This window comes from Chanodichthys erythropterus, chromosome 13 (assembly GCF_024489055.1).
Source record: "Chanodichthys erythropterus isolate Z2021 chromosome 13, ASM2448905v1, whole genome shotgun sequence".
Classification (NCBI taxonomy): domain Eukaryota; kingdom Metazoa; phylum Chordata; class Actinopteri; order Cypriniformes; family Xenocyprididae; genus Chanodichthys; species Chanodichthys erythropterus.
Window position 1 is genome coordinate 43229724 of NC_090233.1, and position 20607 is coordinate 43250330.

At 36.6% G+C, this 20607-nt stretch overlaps 1 protein-coding gene across 1 annotated transcript in view; it reads left to right on the forward strand.

The window, feature by feature from the left end:
* adamts3 (ADAM metallopeptidase with thrombospondin type 1 motif, 3) overlaps window positions 1-20607 on the forward strand; it is a 118202-nt gene that overhangs the window by 3562 nt on the left and 94033 nt on the right. Inside the window, exon 4 of the mRNA XM_067406536.1 lies at window positions 13520-13676. Coding sequence (XP_067262637.1) covers window positions 13520-13676 — 157 coding nt within the window. The remainder of the gene's footprint in view (window positions 1-13519; window positions 13677-20607) is intronic.

A 20607-nucleotide genomic window follows, 5' to 3' on the forward strand; every position in this document is an offset into this window, starting at 1 on the left:
TTCATTGAAAATCTTGCTTAGTGAAAATGAAAGGTTGTTCATTCCCCTTTCAGCAGATGCTGTGGTGAGGGTTGTGCTAATCCACTCACCTGCCAGTTTTCAAGTCAGATCATTCAGGGAAATTTTGCATTGTACTGTGTGTATTTTGGCCTTTCTACTTTCTCACAAAAAAAAAAAAAACTATGCAAGCTTGAGGCGGGTGTCCAGAGTGATAGTGGAGTTGAGTGAACTGAGGGTCACCCCAGGAAGCTGACAAATAGGATGAAGCTGCTTTCCACAGGGCCTGTCCAACATCAGAGGAAAGCTTTACTCTTCAACACTAAATAGAGAGGTCAAATTGGGAAATTGATTTTGCATAGACTTCCAAAGAGTTTATGCAGACAAGCATGGGCAAAGGAGTGATGTTGAGAAGAGGGAAAATATGTTTTTTTTTTTTTTTTTTTTTTTGGAATCAAGTGATGACATGCTCTCTCTTTAGAATTAAGTGGAATGTTTCATCTTCTACAAATGGACTTTTGAGATACACCTATGAAAAACAAAACAAAACAATGACAAAAAAATCAGTTGTTACTATTAGTGGCATTTTGAGTGGATGCTTTATTCTTTTTAGGATGCATTAAAATCAAAGAAATAGAAATTCAGATCTTAATAGGACTGCAAGGAACATTTGCTGTCTTTTCTCAGGTCAGTGGCAAGTTTGAAAAGAAACATTAATGTTGCAGTCTTTTATTTCTAATGACCTCATCAGCTAAAATAAATAAATAAGTCTTATAAATAAATAAGTCTTGAATCAGTCTTTTTTCAGACTGATTCAAATTCAGTCTTTTTGAATGAACGAATGATTCATTAAAAGAAAGACTCATAAAGGTCATCAGACTACACTCACTACGTGCTGTGTTTGATATTGCTTATAGCCTGCTAGAACAACTCAATTGAAAGTTGTGTTTTGATTGCAGCCCACAAAGGCCACTGAATAGAAATACTTTTCTTCTCATTTGACATTATAGTGAGTCATATTCAGTATCTCCTCTGACTGATTCAGTGAAGGATTCATCAGACTGAGTAGAACTGCATGTTAACTCCCGAGTTTGATTGTGCATACTGTGAGACAAGCTGAACAGTCTTAGAATGACATCAGTACTATTGTGTGACCTTTAAAAACTTGACTGTGTGTTTCAAGACCTACTGAGTTTTTTTAGCTTTACATTTTCCACCTAAATTGCCACTTTCTTGAGTAATGGATCAAATGCTTATGTGGACACCAAGATATGTTTCCATGGCTTAATTACAGCCACCATGGATCTTGAAGTCTTCACATGTAGCCCGTGAAGTAGATATTTCCTTTCTGAGCTGAGAGGTTGTGGGGGATGGAGGGATGATTTTAGCTGGGGAAGGAGGAGGAGGAGGAGTGGGAGGCTCACTTACATGACACAGGCATGTTTCAGGCTTGTGAACATTCCTCGGAAAGTGGAGAAAAGTGAACGGTTCTGTTTCTGCTTAGCAACTCAACAAGGTCTCGGAATGTCAGAAGAAATACTTTGGTTGAAATATCAAAGATCCAAGCCATTGTCCATTCCCTTTCCTCTAGGGACCAAAACAGGGTCAGCAGTCAGAGCTTTCCCAAAGCAATGGGAATTATCCTCTGCTAATCTACAGCCCTGTGTCACTCATAGCTTGGCCTCTTTAAGGCATACTGCTATATTCTGTGGCCAGGGTGTTGAATGAGACTCCTTGCTCATTGATGATCAGAGCTGGCTGTGCTACTGAACTCCTGGCTGAGCTTCACACAGGAGGCTGGCTCTGAGCCAGAACTTCATCTCCAACGCACCTTTGTGTGGAGAATAATGACATTAATGGTCAGAGGAGTCTGTGTTCTTCTGCCCACACTGCCAGTAACAATCTAATATGTTCACAGACTTTTTCAGATGCACTTCAGTGCTGAGATGACTTTGAACTTCTCTGTTTTTTTTTTCCCATCATGTCTTGAATTCCTCTAAGAGTTCTGGTTGTAGCACAGTTCTAAGAACTAGTGAGCTGACGAACAGTGATTTGAATCGCTCTGCTGTACATAGACAACAAGAAGCAACTAACAAGCATAAATATAAATGACACCCATAATTTTAACTAGTGAATCAGTACTTTTCAGTGTTGAATAAATATTCAGCAGTGATACATTAAATTGATCAAGAGTTAAGACTTTTACATTGTTAGAAAAATTTCAAATAAATAAACTCAGAAAACAACTATCAAGGTTTCCACAAAAATATTCGGCAGTGCAATGTTTTCAACATTTATAATAACAAAATGTTTCTTGAGCACCAAATCAGCATATTAGAAGGATTTTTGAAAGATCATGTGACACTGTAGACCAGAGTAACGGCTGCTGAAAATTCAGATTTGCCATTGCATGCAGGAATAAATTACATTTTGAAGTATATTAAAGGTCCCATTCTTCGTGATCCCATGTTTCAAACTTTAGTTAGTGTGTAATGTTGTTGTTAGAGTATAAATAAAATCTGTAAAATTTTAAAGCTCAAAGTTCAATGCCAAGCGAGATATTTTATTTAACAGAAGTCGCCTACATCGAATGGCCAGTTTGGACTACATCCCTCTACTTCCTTCTTTAATGACGTCACTAAAACAGTTTTTTGACTAACTTCCGCCCACAGGAATACACAAAAGTTGCGTTTGTAGAGTGTGTTTGTCGCCATGTCGTCGCAACGCTGTTATTTTCAACCCGCAGTCCAATCACCGGGTCTGATTCCGGCTCAAATTGATAGGGTAGAATTAAAGACATGTTTACAATAACACTGAGCGCATGCATCTCCACCATAGACTGTGATCTCCACGTTATGGTAAGAGGCGTGACTTTTCCGGGCACGGTGCGCTCAGAGCTGTCGAATCACAACACAGGAACGAACCGCTGGCACAATCAGAACTCGTTACGTATTTCTGAAGGAGGGACTTCATAGAACAAGGAAGTCATCAGCCCGTTTTTATGACCGTGGAAACAGCGGTATACAGATAAGTAAATTATGTGAAAAATACTGGGGTTTTTTACACACGAAACATGAACACATGTTATATTGCACACTATAAACACAATCAAAGCTTCAAAAAACCACGAAAAACGGGACCTTTAACATAAAAACTGTTCCTTTAAAATGTACCATTTTAGCGTATTTTTGATCAAATAAATGCAGACTTGGTGAATATAAGAGACTTCTTTCAGAAACTTTATAAAATTTCACCGATGTCAAACTTTTGAATAGTAGCCTAATTTATGTATATTCATTCAGTCAAGGATTCAAACTGAATCACACTGGCAACTGTATTTTGATTTATTCTTATCACAGCCTGGTTAGGATGTATGTTTGAGCTGCAGTTCAGAGAGGAGAACTGTGCAGGTTTTTTTTTTTTTTATCAAGTTCACACACAGTGGCTGCACGACCTACATCAAACAGAAGTGCCAGTGACCAAGCAGTGTATGAGACCTGAACTGTCACAAGTGGGTGTACACTGTTTTAAGAGTAAACACATCTCTGCTCTCTGACATCTCTGGCATACCAGTGTGTGTCCCACTCTTTACTCAGTGGATCACTCACTGTGCCTTATTCTTAATGCTCCAGACTCTCACCATCTGTAACTGCCAGGTTTGGGACACAAACTGAAAAATGACAAATAGAATTTGAGCATTAAAATTTAAGGTGGAATTGAACAAGAATGTTTCAACCAAAACAACATGCCTTTTTAACCTTATAACAAAAATTTCTGTCCTTTGTGGCTGCTGCAAAAGTTGTTCAAGAATTGTAGATGCACGTGCACAGATTTCTGTGACCCATTTAGAAAATGCATAGAACAGTTAACAGTTAAATACACATTTTCATTATGTACTCTCAAAGAGGTTTTTTGAAACCTGTATGACTTTATTTTTTTCCATGAAGCACAGAAGTAAAGATTCTGAAGACTGTATTGATCCCCCTTTCCATGGCGAAATGAATAGAAAAAACAAAGTGCATAAAAGTGCGCTGCATGACTCATATGTTTTATTGTCATTCATTGATAACCTCCACGGAACTGTTAACTACTCAAAAGAAGTCAGTGATTTGAACTTGAGAACTGGATCATTTAGATTTATGAATGAATCATTCAAACTTTGAGTTTTTATTTGATGGATTGATGGATGTTTTGTTCATGAATCTGACATCTCTACTTTTCTAATGAAATCTATTGAGAACTAGGTTGGATGTCAAGATATTATGTGAATAATGAATTCATATTATTCCTTAAATACTGACCCTTTTTATCATGGTTTTGTGACCTTTTTGAAGCTTGCAAATTCCTCTTTGAATCTGTGTGCATGAAATAGCATGGGAAAGAGCATGGAAAACAATCTTAAAAATAACTCCTTTTGAGCTCCAGAGAAGAAAGACAGTCATATATGTTTGGAATAACATAAGGATGGATAAACTATGACTGGGTTTTCATTGTTGTGGGCATGGCTTGAAGTTAGTTGGACAGCTATATTTAGAGTGAGAGAGTGCTTGAAGGAAAGAAAGCAAAGCAAGCTTTCTAAACTATTGTAACTATCAGAAGTTAATGCTTTCCATTGGAAAGAGCAGCATTAGCTTGAGTTTCACTCCTTAACTCTGTTTAAACTTTGCAAACTCAGGTGAGGCTTTTATTCAGTCCAACACCAGTTTAAACTCAGAAACCATCCTTCTGGGAACACAAACATTCTTCACCAAATATTGGCTGAACTCAGTGACTTCAACTTCAGCATCTCAGCTTGAAATCAGGTAACATTTGGATCATAACAGGCTGTCCTGATTCTAACTGTTACCTCAGTTCTGCTCGTGTTTTTACAGCTAAAGGACTTTAGCCTTGTAAAAGAAACTAAAGCCCCCTTCTATGTTCCTCAATGCACTTAAAATGCACCAAAAAGAATGTTTTTAGAGTGCAAATTAACTGGCAGTAGTCCCAAAATATTTCATAAAGTTCTGTTTTTACTGGCAAGACTTCCATTACGCAAAGCATTATCTAAAGCGACAAAGAAAGGCTGGAGAAAACAGATGCTTCGATATGTGGATTAGACTCAAATGCCCAATTTACATGTAATAAGCCTCTTGTCCTCTCTCAGAAAGAGAGGCCCTTAGTCCGTCTCCAGTATGATTTAAGCATTTGCGAAGACCGGCTGTATATGCTTCAGTTATACAGAAGAGGGCATGTTGGGGATTTAGCATATCCAGAAAAAAAGGTTGCCTTTGATTGAGAAAGAAACCGAGCCAGTTCCTTCCCCCTGAGAAGTGCAACCGTACACAAGAGTTGTATTCACTAATAGTTATTGATGTACTTTGTTGATTCAGCCGAGGACTTGCCTGTTGCAGAGGCTTGACCCCTGAGCTGTTTTGGTATATGGTTTGAGGTTGAAGAGGGGAGGTGTTGGAGGATATGCACAGGCAACCTATTTCTTTAGGTCTGCTTCAGGAGAGGCCAGAGTCTAGCAACTCTAGCCCTATGTGTTTGGCTGCTTTTATTAATTTATTAATATATTTATACATTTTTAATCATGACCAGTTTAAAGCCACATTTTCTGTTGTCATTGCTCTGAACAGCTCTTGGGTTTTATTTAGAGTTAGCCATGCGGGTCTTGCCACCACTCAAAGTAGTGGGTAAATGTTTGCTTTCAGTGTTTTTTTTTTTTTTTCAGAGCGGCACAAAAAGAAATGAATGATTCTGTTTTGATTCTCATGTTTTATTTTCAAATTGGATTTAAAATGACGTCACATACTATTGCTTTTTCTTTTTTCAGAGTTTCTTTTGGGCTTGCCACATACATAAATTTAGTAAAATCATTTGAACATTGGCACATGGTTACTCCAAAAAAATCCCAAAAAGAGTTGAGTGCCCATTTACTATTCATTCTCTTAGGGAGCAGCAGGTTCATGCAGGGGGATTGTGGGATTAAAAGTGGAGTGGATTTCCAAATTCAAATGCAATTTGAAGATTTTATTGTGATTAAGCTGTTGCTGGGATATTGAAAGTCTACTAAATTGACACCTTGTGTCGAAAATGAGGTTTGCATTTTTTCCTATACTGTAACGCCGAATATATATGAAGACTTTATCGACTGTGTATTGAAAGCAATTATTGCACAGGCTACTGCACATTTTACAGACACAGCCCTAGAATGACAGATTGCACATTTTGAGTGGTACTGAGCTCATTCTTCAGCACCAGCAAAGAGTAATATAATATGTGGTATGATATTTTCAGCTAAATGCTCTTCTTCAGGCTAAATACTGCATGCCCATCATTAAGGAAATTAAAGAACAGTGAGCTGACATGTTGATGTGTGTGTTCCTTTTCCTTTCTTTCCTTCATAGTTTATTTACTGGAATTTTATGAGGCACTGTTTTTTGTAAAGCAACTTTACAATATGTATTGTGATTTAGCTACAAATAAATTAGCTGATGTGTGGCATACAGTGCACACTTTGTGATATATACACAAAAAATAGGCAAATTAAAATTTTTGCAACATTTTTGGCAACATTTTTTTTTTTTACCCTAAAAGATGGAGTGTGTAGATTTTCATTTCTTGAACAACCATGTATAAAGATGTATTATGGCCATATTCCAGGATGACAATGTCAAGATTCATCAGGCTCAAATTGTGAAAGAATTGTTGGGAGGGAGCATGAAGAATCATTTTCATGAATTGGCACTGACCTTAACCTCAGTGTAAGTTTTTGGGATGTGCTGGAGTAGACTTTACAGAGTGTTCACAAGATCTTGACCAAAAACGATTGGAAATTAATGAAAATAAATGTTGTGATGTTATTTCTATCAAGAGGTGCATCAATTTTTGGTCAAGATCTTGTATTGACAATGCAAGAGATGAACACTCTGTAAAGTCTCCTCCAGCACATCCCAAAGACTTTCAATGAATTTAAAGTCTGGACTCTGAGGTGCCAATTCATGTGTGAAAATGATTCTTCATGCTCTCTGAACAATTCTTTCACAATTTTAACCCTGGTGAATCTTGACATTGTCATCCTGGAATATGGCCATGATGTGTCTTCCTACATGGTTGTTTAAGAAATGAAAAGCTACACACTCCATCTTTAAGGGTTAAAAAAAAAAAACGTTGCCAAACATATAACTTGCTATAAACATAATCACTGTAATATAATCATAGATTTCTAAGTATCTAAGTATAAATCCAAACAGTGACTTTTTTTTTTTTTTTTTTTTTGGCTGGGCAGTGTATGTAGCATTAAAATGTCTAGTAAGTTATTCAATACCAATCATATTATGTAATGGCCAATATGCTAGATAGTGGAAATAAGCAAAAGTACTAAAAGTATAGTGTAAATGTGATTATTATGTTAATTTTCCTGAGTACACGTGAAATATTTTTGCTTCAGTCTGTTTATTTTGATTTAGCTTCCTCAAAATACAGAGATTCCTCTTTTCCTCTTTGGGTTAGATGACTTTCACATTTTTCTCTTTTTTTTTTTTCCCCGGCGAAATTAACTGGTGTAACTTTTTAAAAGTTCCTTTTAAAGGAGGGATGAAAATGGCAGGTAATGATGACGAAGGTTTACACACATTTCTAAACCAAACACACCTTTAAACAACATGGCGGTTGAAAGGTAGCAGTGTGTCGGCTGAATCCACGCTTTTTTGAAAGTGGCAGTACCTTTTTTTAAATAAAGCACGTTCAGACCGGCTCCTTAAGAAGTTTAGACTGGAGTGCCGTCTTAGAAAACTGGACCCCTTCAGCTGAATCCCATATGTTTGTCTTGGCCCATAGCTGGTGTCTGCTTGGCGGGCGCTGATGCTGGGGATATTAAACTGATGGAACACAGGTCTCTTGATCCCTCTCGAGGGCTGCTATTTAGGTAAAGGCAAGAGGCTCTGTCCATCCACCTCTGATTGTCTGAGCTGCTCTGTAATAGAGGTGACTACCTGGTGTCTTCCTTGTTTCTCATTGGCACTGACGCCTCAGAGTTGTGTTTAATGTTTTTAACAAGGGCTGGGTGTAAAAATGGGTTTTTGGGAATGGCAGTAGTTCATTGAATGTGATAGGCTTTAATATTTCTCCACCACAATGTCCAGCCACAGCCTTATAATGTTTATAACTGTTTGCTTTGTATTTCCGTTTTCTCTGAAATGGTTTCCTTGGATGCAAAGTACTTGCATATTAATAAAGAAAATAATAATAAAATAAATAAAAACATATTTACGAAACAAAATACATATATAAAAATACAAAATATATCACATTTATTAGCTTGAGGACATCCAGTGTTGCTCAACTGGACAAGTGGTTTCTTACTACTCAACATTGGATTGTTTTTTAACCTTATTTAGGAGAACAACACAGCTCCTTCTCCTTCTTTCATCTTCCCATTTTCCAAAAGTCTTTTTCAGAAGGTTAATTGGTACTTGAGGTAAGTGATGCCTCAGCCTTTCAATTCTCTGAGACCTTGTAAAATCAAAGACTTTGGAGTAATGATAAATGTACTCTTCTGAAAATACCACCTTAGACCAGCAAATATTTCCTGGGGTGCATCTCAATCAGCTCCCAAGCTTGTGAATCAGTATATCTTGTACACAAATCCGGGCACTGGTAAGGACAGTAAAGGACATTGGTTCACTACACATCGGGGAAATTATGATTGTGACAACATCTTCATTGTACAACATCACTACTGGTATAACAAAAGCAGAGCTGATATCTTTCGGATATTACTTGGAATGTCATTTAAAGTACATTATGATACATTTTTTGCTTGTTACACATGCGTGCAACATTTCAGCCATAAATAAATTACAAATGTTTGCTGGATTATATTCATTACCTGTCTAGCGGTTTATGTTTATGCTGAAATATAATAAAATAATGGTTTGTATTTTTTAAAACATCTATTGCGCATTGTTATGTGTAGTGAGTTTCACGCTTCAGAACTTCTTTTAATCGAGCATAGTGAGCATCGATGCTCCCTGGTTTTCACGGTGCATTGTGGGACTTTTTAGGGAGCGAACGTGTCAGTGCCCTGGAAGGATTCTGCAATTGCTGATCAGTGCCATGACTACTGTACTAGGGAGCTGATTGAGACACAGCCCTGGTTAGGGCTGGTTTGGTGCTGGTATGGTTGGTGGATCACCATGGCTGGTTGGTGATGATGCTGGTTGAGCAAGGAAGTCTTGCTAGTTAACTAAAGGATTAGTTCACCCAAAAATTCAAGATTCTGTCATCATTTACTCACCTTCAAGTTGTTCCAAACCTGTATGAATTTCTTTCTTCCGCTGAACACAAAATAAGGTATTTTGAAGAATGTGTGTAACCAAACAATTGACGTGACCCCATTGACTTCCATAGTACTTTTTGTGCATACTATGGAAGTCAGTGGTGTTCATCAACGGTTACCCGTATTGCTCAATATATCTTCTTTTGTGTTCAGCAAAGGAAAGAAATTCATACAGATTTTAAGAAGTTTGGTGTGGACACCAGCAACAACTATGCTGGTCTTTTCAGTTGGTGTATGGGAAATAGTAGCTGAACTCGCACCACATTATCTATCACTGAGAGGCATATTGTGGAGAATTTGCTCTTTAAAAAAAAATTAAAAAAAACATTTCACAAACCATTTCTCCAAAGGTTTGGAAACTTTCTATAGGATAAATATCAGCATAAATCATTATTTTTTGCCTTAAGGCCCTGGTATACTTCAAGCGAACATATTCATCTAACCGCCTCTCTTAGCAGCATGGGTGGTGTCAGGATATTTGCTAACAGTATACCACTGCTCATATATTTCAGACTTGTTTTTACCCCATAGCGAAGAACGTAAAAGAACTTCGCCATGAGTACATTGGGTCCTTTAAGAGACTTCAGTTATCGACTTTCAATTATCATTGAAAAAAGCAATAATAATTTTTACATTTATATACATTAATATATACATATACTTACATGCCTTTTGGACAGCTGTGATGCCTGATTACTAGATTTAACTTGACCCAAGATAATTTTTTGATTATTATTGGATAACCATTAGCTTTACTGATTGATTGCCAGTTAAGGTTAGTGCACAACACACCAATTAGAGCACAGTTTAGAGTTTGATTTGAGTATTTGTCTATATTGGCATCCACACAAAGGCAGTAGCATTTCACATGGTTAAACAGCAGCTGAGAACAGTGTTCTGTTACACTCAACTGGTCTCCTTGCAGATCCTTTTGCTTTCCTTGTACACTTTAGGACTGCAGATTCATTAAGGAATTATTCCTGCAATAAATGGACCTTAATTTACTTTTATTTTACATGTTTAAATCCTCAGTGAAATACTGTGCAAATATACTCCCACTCCGCAAGTCAAAAAGTTTGTCAGTGGCTCAGGTGGTTGGTGCAGAGACCTGTGGGTCTTCAGGGAAGAATCATGGATGTGGAACATATATGTTTGATGCGTACTGATTCTGTATTCAAGCACATGCATTGCACGGTCTGTTCACTTGCCTCGGGCAGTCTGAATGAAACTGGGTATGATTTTCATAATACATAATCATCTAGGTTATTGTGACTGATGGGTGCAGAGCAATTCACATGGTGCAGTTGTGCAGCTTTTTAAATCAGTTATACGTCGGTTGCATTGTCAAATGTACTGAAGCATAGAGCTCTTTGGAAATGGATGCAGGCAGCAGGCATGGAGAAAGTTAAACCGTGTCTTTTTGAGCGCACAGGATGGTGCTGAGAAGAGGTGGCCAGGATATGACTAGGAAAGAGTGGACTGAGAGAAAGAGAGAGTGCTAGTCTTTCAACACATTCCAAAGCACGGCCGCTGAGAGGCTGTTCTGTGTCCAGGAGGCCGGCTCTGGGGCTGGAGGTGAAACTGTGAGGCTGTTCAGAAGAGCAGTGAGGTCGGTCCTTGCACACACACTTGAAGTACTGTACATTCGAACACTCACCCCATCACGTGCACATAGCCAAATACGCAGTTGAGCATATGGATGAACTCCCACTACAGAACTGAGTTTACATTTGAAAGGATGATCACATATTGCAAGTCAAGATGGTTTGGCATCTTCATGATGTCAGTATGATTTGTAGTGACTTGGCTACATGCTCCCATTCATTTGTACACAAGTTGAAACACACAGAATGCAGAAATATACTGGTGAAAATGCTTTTTTTTTTTTTTTTTATATTTGTATTTTTTTTTTTTTTTTTTTTTTACAAGTATACCAAATTAATAGGAAAAAAAAATATATTTTTACTTTTTATTTTTAATTAAAAAAAATATTTTTCATTATGTCACACTGTAGGAAGACAATCTGTAGAAAAACAGAAAAGTTATTGGTAATTAATTTTATGTCAATAAATTATCTGACACGTTTACGGGCATTTCCTATAACCCTGATACACAATGCAATGTAATTCAAAATATGGGTAAAACACCTGTAATAAATAAAAACAGAGTTTCTTGCAGACTGTTTTTTTTTTCTTTTTAATTATTTAAAATACTAAACCTCTCTTTAGAGTATATTTAAAGAGGTCATATGGTGTTTTGTTTAACATTTCATTTCCATTTAGTGTGTAATTTATCTGTTTGTACATGTATAAGATCTGCAAAGTTAGATCTCCATATCTGTCTAAAATGTCCAGATATTACTTCTGCAACCATCTATGTCACACTGTGAAATATTAGCATAATGCCCACTCAAAGACATAAGCAAAGAAAGAAGATGAGGCTTCAGTGAACTGTAGTGTTGTTGCCATGTTGTGGAGATGCTGTGTGTTTAGATGCGAAAACAGAACCACTTTGTTTGGCCAACCAAAAAAAGGATGAAATTAGGAACCAGCAGTTACGATTTATTTATAATGTTGTTTCTGAGCAGTACAACCCAAAATGTTAGCTTGTGTACAGAACATTTTACAGAGGACAGCTCCCTGAACCTGGTAGAGTACAATGCTGGCTATACACTTAAGTAGTTTTTTTTTTTTTTAAACTGTATTTTATGTCACACATAAGGTTGTTATAGTGAAAAAGACAAATGTAACCATTATTACCTAGAATCTGAAAGAAAAGTGAGTAAAAAAATAAAAATTTACCAAAATGTTCTTCTCAAGTCGATCTGCTTGATTTTCAGAATCTCTGGCTCGAAGTGATTTGTTAATACCAACAACATTATTAACTGTTTATAATTGCTTTAGAAGCTATGGAAGCTGAAAATTGTTATTATGGTAAGGAGTGTTACATTTCTGACATGCACTTGAGGTGTTTGGTTAGTTACAACACACTGGGTCAGCTGGCCAATCAGAACACTCTGGGCTTTTCAGAAGGAGGGGCTTTGTAGAAATCTGCCAGACAGCCAGACTTTAGACAGACTGGAAATAGAGGTACTGCAATAATGTACAGTCTGTGAAAAAAATAGTATCAAATGACCCCTTTAAATGAGCCCCACTTTGTTAGTTTCTGAACAATTTGGTGTAATAAATAAAACACATAATGCAATAATATACACTTGGTGAAAATTATGATTTTTTTTTTGCCTTTGATTTCATTACATTTTTACATTTATTATAGTTATATTAACAGTATGCCAGTTTGCGACTGAAAAGGTTAAACTAATAAAGTTTTCTTTTTTCATTTTATGTGATAATTTTATGATTTTTTTTTTCTCACAATACTACAACTTTTAGTTTTCATTAGATATTTCTATATTTTCAGGTCTAAATGATCCCCATTTTCTTGATTTCTAATAAGTTTGTGTAATTATTTCAAACTAATTAAGGAATTTAGTCAGGGGAAATTAGATTAATTTATTGAGTTATGCAGGATAAGGGAACCAAGTTTTGTTTACAGCTATGTGTGATAATGAGTTTTGTATCCTAAAAGCATTTTTGAATTAAAGATGCCTTTGATATTGAAACGAATAGGGGCTGAGAAGAAAGCAGAGAGGAGATTCAATCTCCTGGTGTTCAATCTCACTGACAAATACAATACATTAAACATTTAACTCTCTCTGGTGTTTTCATTTGCTATCAAGGCTTCCAGAAAATATTTGGTTGTGAATTCAAACACTGGACTGTTTTATCAGCTCAATTCAGTGGAATTTTTTTATGAGGCTGAAAAATGTATGCTTGCTTAACTCTGAGCAGAAGGAATGTTTGGAGGTGAGGCATGTGTTCTGTACCTGTACATATGTTGTGACGGTTACCATATGTTAGAGGAAAAGATAAAAGTAAATAAAGGGGTTGAGGGTTGGGTGATAAATAGAGCATCTGCTCTCCCAACAAGACCATAAGATCTGTTTTGGCAAGGGCCTTGCATTTAGTGGTGAGATTTATTGTAACCAATGATGATCACCTACATTTATGAACATATTATTTCACTGTCAAATCTGTCTGTCATAGTTATTTATAGATTTATTCTCTAGAAAGTTTCTTGGTCAGATTCAATTTTCTGTTCATTTCTGATAACAGTTGGTCTTCTTTTGTTATCCCGAAGGCTGGTATGATTCGTACTGATTCTGATGAGTACTTCATTGAGCCTCTGGAGCGAGGAACACAGGAACATGAGGAGAGAGGAAGAGTTCATGTGGTGTATCGTAGGTCTGCAGTATTGCAAGCTCCTTCAGACATCTCCTTGGATTACCACCAGATTGGTACGTACCACTGGATTATTAAAGTCTTGTGTGCATCTGCTGATTCTAGCTGTTTCCTATTTTCTGTGTTTGCCTTAGGATTAGGGTTTTCCACAGCTTCATGTTGTAGATCTTTAATAATGCTTGATTTATTTGATATTTTATGTCAACACTTTTAAAAATAAAGGTTCCAAAAGGAGGGTTTCACATTTAATGCCATAGAAGAACCATTCTTGGTTCCTCAACTAGTGTTGTCAAATTTAAAAAATGTGACGATACCAGCATTACCCCCTAGCATTTTGAGTGACTGGCCATTGTGTTCAACAGATATGTCTTTGATTGGCTACAAATTATCATTGTAGGCTACATATGTGACCCTGGACCATAAAACTAGTCATGAGGGTAATTTTTATTTTTAAATTTTGAAAATTTTGAAAATGATAAAATAGCTGAATAAATAAGCTTTCAATTGATGTATGGTTTGTTAGGATAGGACAATATTTGACCGAGATACAACTATTTGACAATCTGGAATCCGAGGGTGCAAAAGAATTAAAATATTGAGAAAATCACCTTAAATGAAGTCCTTAGCAATGCATATCCACTCACAAAAATATTTTTTTTTTTATATATTTATGGTAGAACATTTACAAAATATCTTCATGGAACATGATCTTTTCTAAATATCCTTATGATTTTTGGCATAAAAAAAAAAATAAAAAATTTTGACCCATACAATGGCTACTGCTACAAACATACCCATGCTACTTACGACTAGTTCTGTGGTCCAGGGTCATATATTGTAATATACATCTTTGACACTCTGCACTGAGTGCTTACACAGATACACATGGTATATTTTATATTGCCTTTGCTCAAATGAAATCAAATGCATCATAGCACTTTTTTTAGAAATGTATGGCATACTAAAACATGCTAGAAAGTCTGAAGTCAGACATTCTTTGTAGGTGGGCCAGCCCATTATTGCTGAACAGCATTTTCTCAACCAGATCACATAAACCTTTTTACAATCCACCATCAGGGCGTGTGAATGACTGACAGCACTTTCAATTCACAGCCAACATTTTTTTTGTTGGAAGTAATTTTATAATCACGTTCGAACAGTGGGAAGCTCTGGGAAGTCAAGCCCTTTGTGCAGTCACAACCTTTCGAGATTTCCTCTCAATTCAGTCACTTCTAAAGAGTCAAGTGCTTGTGTGGTTGTAGCGGTTGCCATGGCGATGTGAAGGCATTTCATTGTCCCAGGTGGGAAACATGCTGTAGGCAGAGATGATTACGCTCTCGCTCCTGTTGCTTAGATAATCACAGCGTGCTGCTTATAAGATGAGTAAAAGTCTTTTCTGTTTGGCCAGCAGCCCTTAAAGTTATTACCACTAGCAAACCTATGACTGTTCATGTACTACTTGTAAAACCTAACAAATGTTTAGCCGTATGTGAATTACATAAAAGATGCAAGATCCATTTATATAGAAAAACCTCTCATCATTTACTCACCCTTAAGTTGTACTTCCATAGTATGAAAAAAAAAAATACTATGGAAGTCAATTGGGTCCATCAACTGTTTGGTTGCCAGCATTCTTTAAAATATCCTCTTTTTTTTGTTCAGCAGAAGAAAGAAATTCATACAGGTTTGGAATGACTTGAGGCTGAGTAAATGATGACAGAATATTAATTTCATTATCCCTTTAAGCTAAGTTGACGATGAGTTACTTGCCCATTGTATGGGCATAGCTTTATTTTTTAGCATAGTGTCCTCTTTATGGTGGTTGGTCTCATGGACATTGGAAATGCAATGATCTAAAGATACTCAATTGCATGACTCATTCAGCTGTCTTTCAAAAGCATCTCCACTGAGCTAATTCAAATTATGGCCAGGTAGCAAGCTGTGTAGTTCTAAGAGTGAGAAGATTAATGCTGCTTAACCTTGTGGTTATGTGTTATTTGAACTCCTTCTGTGGTACACAGGTCAGCTGCTCACTCTCCTGACCAAAGATCATTTCTCTTTCCCTAAGTGAACGTGTCTAGAGCTTTAAGAAAAGACCAAAGCATCTATCAGGTTACATTTGAAGGTGCGCAAGTGTCTTTCCTGTGGCTCAAACAGTATAGCATGATGACGGCAATACCAAGGCTATAGGTTTGACCCATAAAATATATATACATTAAATGTATATGTACATTTGTAAATGTTTAAATGTACAAGAAATAAATTATGTTTTTGTGGAGAGTCATATGAGTAGGTTTTTTTTTTTGTTTTTTTTGTTTTTTAATTATATATGGTGCGGGTCACCCTCCTTGTGTATTTTGCCTTGTTGAAATGATACGACCTGCTGTGTTTCACTAAACGACTGACGCTCCTTGGCTAGGCTAGTATTATAGTGTTGTTTGACGATGCAAAGAGCGAAAATTAGACAGTTGAAATTACTTATTATTGTGCTTTGCTAGGGGTGTAATGGTACATGTATTCGTCCTGAACTGTCACGGTTCGGTGCATGAAGTCAGATGACGAAGACAGTCATCTTACAGTCACCCACACTCCAATCCAGAAGGGGGCGTGTGTGGTAATTAAACTCTGTTTGCTAACTACCACAACAGGAAAAAGCACAGAATAAGAAGAACAACTGCCTTTCTCCTGTGGAAAGAATAATATCTCACATGGCATTACATTTACCTCAGGCAAGTCATTTAGTGTCCACCGCATGTTAGTTAAAAAAAAAAAAAAAAAAATTGAAAAACCTGCCTTATGTGCAATTTACATGTTTTTATTTGAGTGTTGATTATTATATCTAAAAAATAAATAGCAACTGAATTTAATAGTTTGGGCTCTGTTGTTAATTTTAACCATTAATATTATAGTAATGTGCAAGAAAGGGCTCCTTGTAGATAGTATATAGCATTAGCTGAGATAGATTTTTTTTTATCCTTAATAAAATGTTAATTATATTTGACTTTATTTAAAGAGAAACACATTGAACACATTTGTTCAACAATCCACTGTTTAATGAAAAAGAAAAAAAAAATAGTGCTGTACCGAACCCGCACTGAACAGTGACTTAGGTACGTACCAAACCATCATGTTTGTGTACCATTACATGACTTGGATCTTTGAATCTCATTCAGAAAAATGAACAAATATTTATTCAAGTAATTTTGTTCATTTGAGCAGAATTAAATTAAAGGTTACATTTTCAATAGCCAGATTCCCCCAGCATGTCTACTTGTGCAAACTCATATCCGGAAAAAAATAAATAAAATGATAATGCAGACAATGACAAATAATGAGAAACGGACATGATTAATTCAGGGTCTTCCGGTCATTCCTTGTCACATGAAAGCTGCATAGGCTCTGAGATTGCAGGAAACAGAAATGGACTGCGCTTCTCAAAAGCACTGTAAGCCTAGGCGGACCGTAGAGCCATTGACACATATGGTCTCACAATACTTTTGAGAAACGCTGCCATGATTAGTTCACTTCTCCTAGAGCCTCTCCTCCAGTCCAAGTCGTTCATTGGTCACGTGACCACTATTCATCACTGTATGCATTTACGAATGATCATATTATTGTCCAAAGATGTTTGTAATAAACAGTTTTATAAAGACATTTAGGAATTATGAACTAATTTCTTTATCCAGTAAAGAACATATGCAGCTGTCATGTCACGTGACAAATGAACGAATGAGACTTTGACAGGAGAAGATTTATTTTTCCTGTATAGAGTCAAACTCTGAGCCTATGCTGCTACTTGATGAATGAATCGCTCTCTGAGACAGCTCGTTATTTCCAATTCAAATAAAACAAATTGTTCAGGATAGCACCTGCTAACACTAGAAAACAACTTCTAACTGCAGATTTAACAGGGTTATTCAATTTACTGGTGGTTATATTGATGAACATTTTGAGCATTTGATGATGCCAAAGTTAATCTAAATGTAAAACAAAGTAAATGACCATGCACAACTTGTGGAATTGTATGTCACGCTTACTTCTGCCTACTCAGTTTAGTCCATAATGAGATTAGCAATGGGCTGTCTCTCCGTCAGTGTACATAATCCAGGCCATGCTGTTTTATTCAGTGAAACTCATTCTGTGATGTTGTGCTCTTCTTTAAATGAGCTTGATTGCACAGGGGAAAGAACTAAATCATCTGAATGATACTTCTGGAGCCATACTCTACAAACACAGTTTTTGGTGTGAATAATGGTAAGTGTTCCCCAGGGCCACAGAATAAAAAGTGTTGCTTAGTGATTTTTGCTTTCATGCTGATAAATACCAGCACATTAAAGACCATATTAAAAGCAGATGGAACAACTCCATTATCTATTTAACATGGGTACCGCACAGCTTTATCAGCATGTCAGTGTGCAGTGGCTGTAATGGATGACAGCATGGCTCCTAAAAGACACAGCAACAGTTTAAAGCACAACTGTGATATTATGCCACAGAGTTGCCACAGAGCTCTCGCTTGTGATAACAAATCAGAAATTGCCATCGTAATCTAGAGTCTCCCTTCCAAGACTGTGAGCCATCCACACGAAAGTTCATAAGGTCTGGGGAACAGATAACATCAGGACATTGATGAACCTATTTAGTGTAAATTGCAGGCCAGGCTGCTGGACACCTAATTTGTCTTGGTTGCAGTGCATGTTCCGTTTACTCCTCAAGTAATTTGTCACTGGCTGTAAAGATTGGCTCCAGTCCCTGGAGAAATGAGTTTAACCAAAGGGAATAACAATTATGGTGGCTGACAGCCACGGCATACCATGCTGAGTTAGGCACCTATTAGCATGCTGTAGTTGCTAGGCTTTCCAATTAAACATGCTAGATCAAAGACGAAGGAAGAGAGAAAAAGACTGCGGTACCTCTGAAAATCCATGTCGGATTCGGTCTAGAAAGTGTAGAGGTGTAGCACTTTCTGCGCTTATCTCCAACCTGAGAGTATCTTGAGGTTTCAATCCTAATTTGGCAAATGGAAAATAGTTGTTTATATTTGAAATGAAGCCCACTGAGCTTGATGGAATTGGGGGAGCCTTCAATAAAAACAACTCAGGAAAATGAAAACGGCCTCTTAAACACATAATCCCTCCAAAATGCACAAGTGTATGGTGTCAGAAAATGTCAAGCCAAATATAAAAGGTAAGACCGACATAGTGAGATAAAGAGGCCTGTTATCTGAGGACGACTGAAACATTTTGTCAGCCTTAATCCGCTTATCAGTGGTAGTACAACGGTTTTCCTTTTTACTGTTTAAACTCTTCATATCAGGACTTAATAGATTTTAGTCTTTTCTTCATTGCTGTGCTATGTTTTTAGAGGATGCACTGAAATTTCAACCATTGAAACCTTTAACAGATCAAAAAACAGAATCTTTAAAGGGACATTTCACCCAAAAACAAAACATCTGTCATCATTTAATCATCCTAAACTATATGACTTTATTTCTTTTGTGGAACACAAAATAAAAAATATTTTTGAAGAACTGTTTTTGTCCATACTTGCATTGGATCCCTTACTTTCATTGCATGAAAAAATAAATAAAAAATATGTAAATGATTTTTCACTTACGAGTGAAATATCCCTTTAACATCACAATAATCATATTAAATGGAAATGGCAGCTGATGATTATGATATTTTACAGGAAAAACAATTACGGTTGTACATGTTGTGGTCAAAATTCAAACACAAATTAAGTTTACATTTGCACTTTAAAATTGTACGCAAATAGTGTGACCATTCAAATACTTAAAAATATGACATAACAAGATACACCTCTTAGATAATGGCTTATTTAAAATTAGCATTTTTGGTATTGTCTTTCGGCCCAGTGGCTCCAGAATTTTGTTTCGGCCAAGAATTTACTAGTCTTTATTTATTTTTTTTTAAATTTTTTTTTTAGTTTCTTATGTTTCATCAGGCTGGAAGAGAGGAAACGGTTAGTTATAATGTGGATAGTAGTGTTCTAAAGCTTATTGGCCATCTGTTGTCTCCAATGCTTTAGACCTTGTGTTCACTTAGTGAAAGCTGCAGAAGCAAGGACAGTTGGCTTCTCTGACACATTTAGGGATCAGCAGAGTAAAACTATAGGGTTAAGCAGTGAACACAAGGGGCTAAATAGTGAGTAATGGCATCCCTGAAAGAGCCATTCCAAAGTCCCCTCCTCTTCCATTGTGCTGTCAAAGACATCAACATAAATATTTTCCCACATCAGGAATAAAAGGCCTTTAAAGTGCCTTTTCATTGGACAAAATAGAAAGCTAGCTTCTTTCCCAGCCTACATGGTCACAGTGAAACCCTCTGCTGACACACAAAGACACATAAGCATGTCAAATTTGCACTAGCACCTCTGAGTAGGAAGTTCTTAGAGTGTTAATTGGTATAAACAAAGTCAAAGAAGATGCTATTTGCATTTGCCTGGAGGCAGTTGGCATCCTCTTAGAAAACACTTTGTAGTTTAGCTGATTAGCAGCTTGTTGACATCAGGTGCAATTGCTAGAGATTTCATCATTTGATCATTTCTTGATCAGGGATCTTAGCAAAGTAGATGATAAAAGCAACATTATGTTATTAAGCAGAATTCTTATGTTCACAGGATAGGAAACATTGTTTAGTCTTTAATCATGGCTTCTAGCATTACTCGCTAGCCCTCTATGATGTGTTAAGATGATGAATGTCATGGTTAGATAAATTTTGCCAGTTGTAGCACTTCATTTGAATAATTCAAATATGGCACACACAATAAATAATCTTAGAATAAGTCAGTCTTTAACAAGTGTGAATTCAGCATGCAAACTTGTTGTATATTGTTTGGTTTGAATATCCTACAAACAAGTTTAACACAGGGTTCAAAGCGGATCTTGCTTGGGGTACTCACATGTTTTAAAACTAAATGCTTCAGTTGAAGCAGAAAACCATAAAACATATACCTGCTCATGTT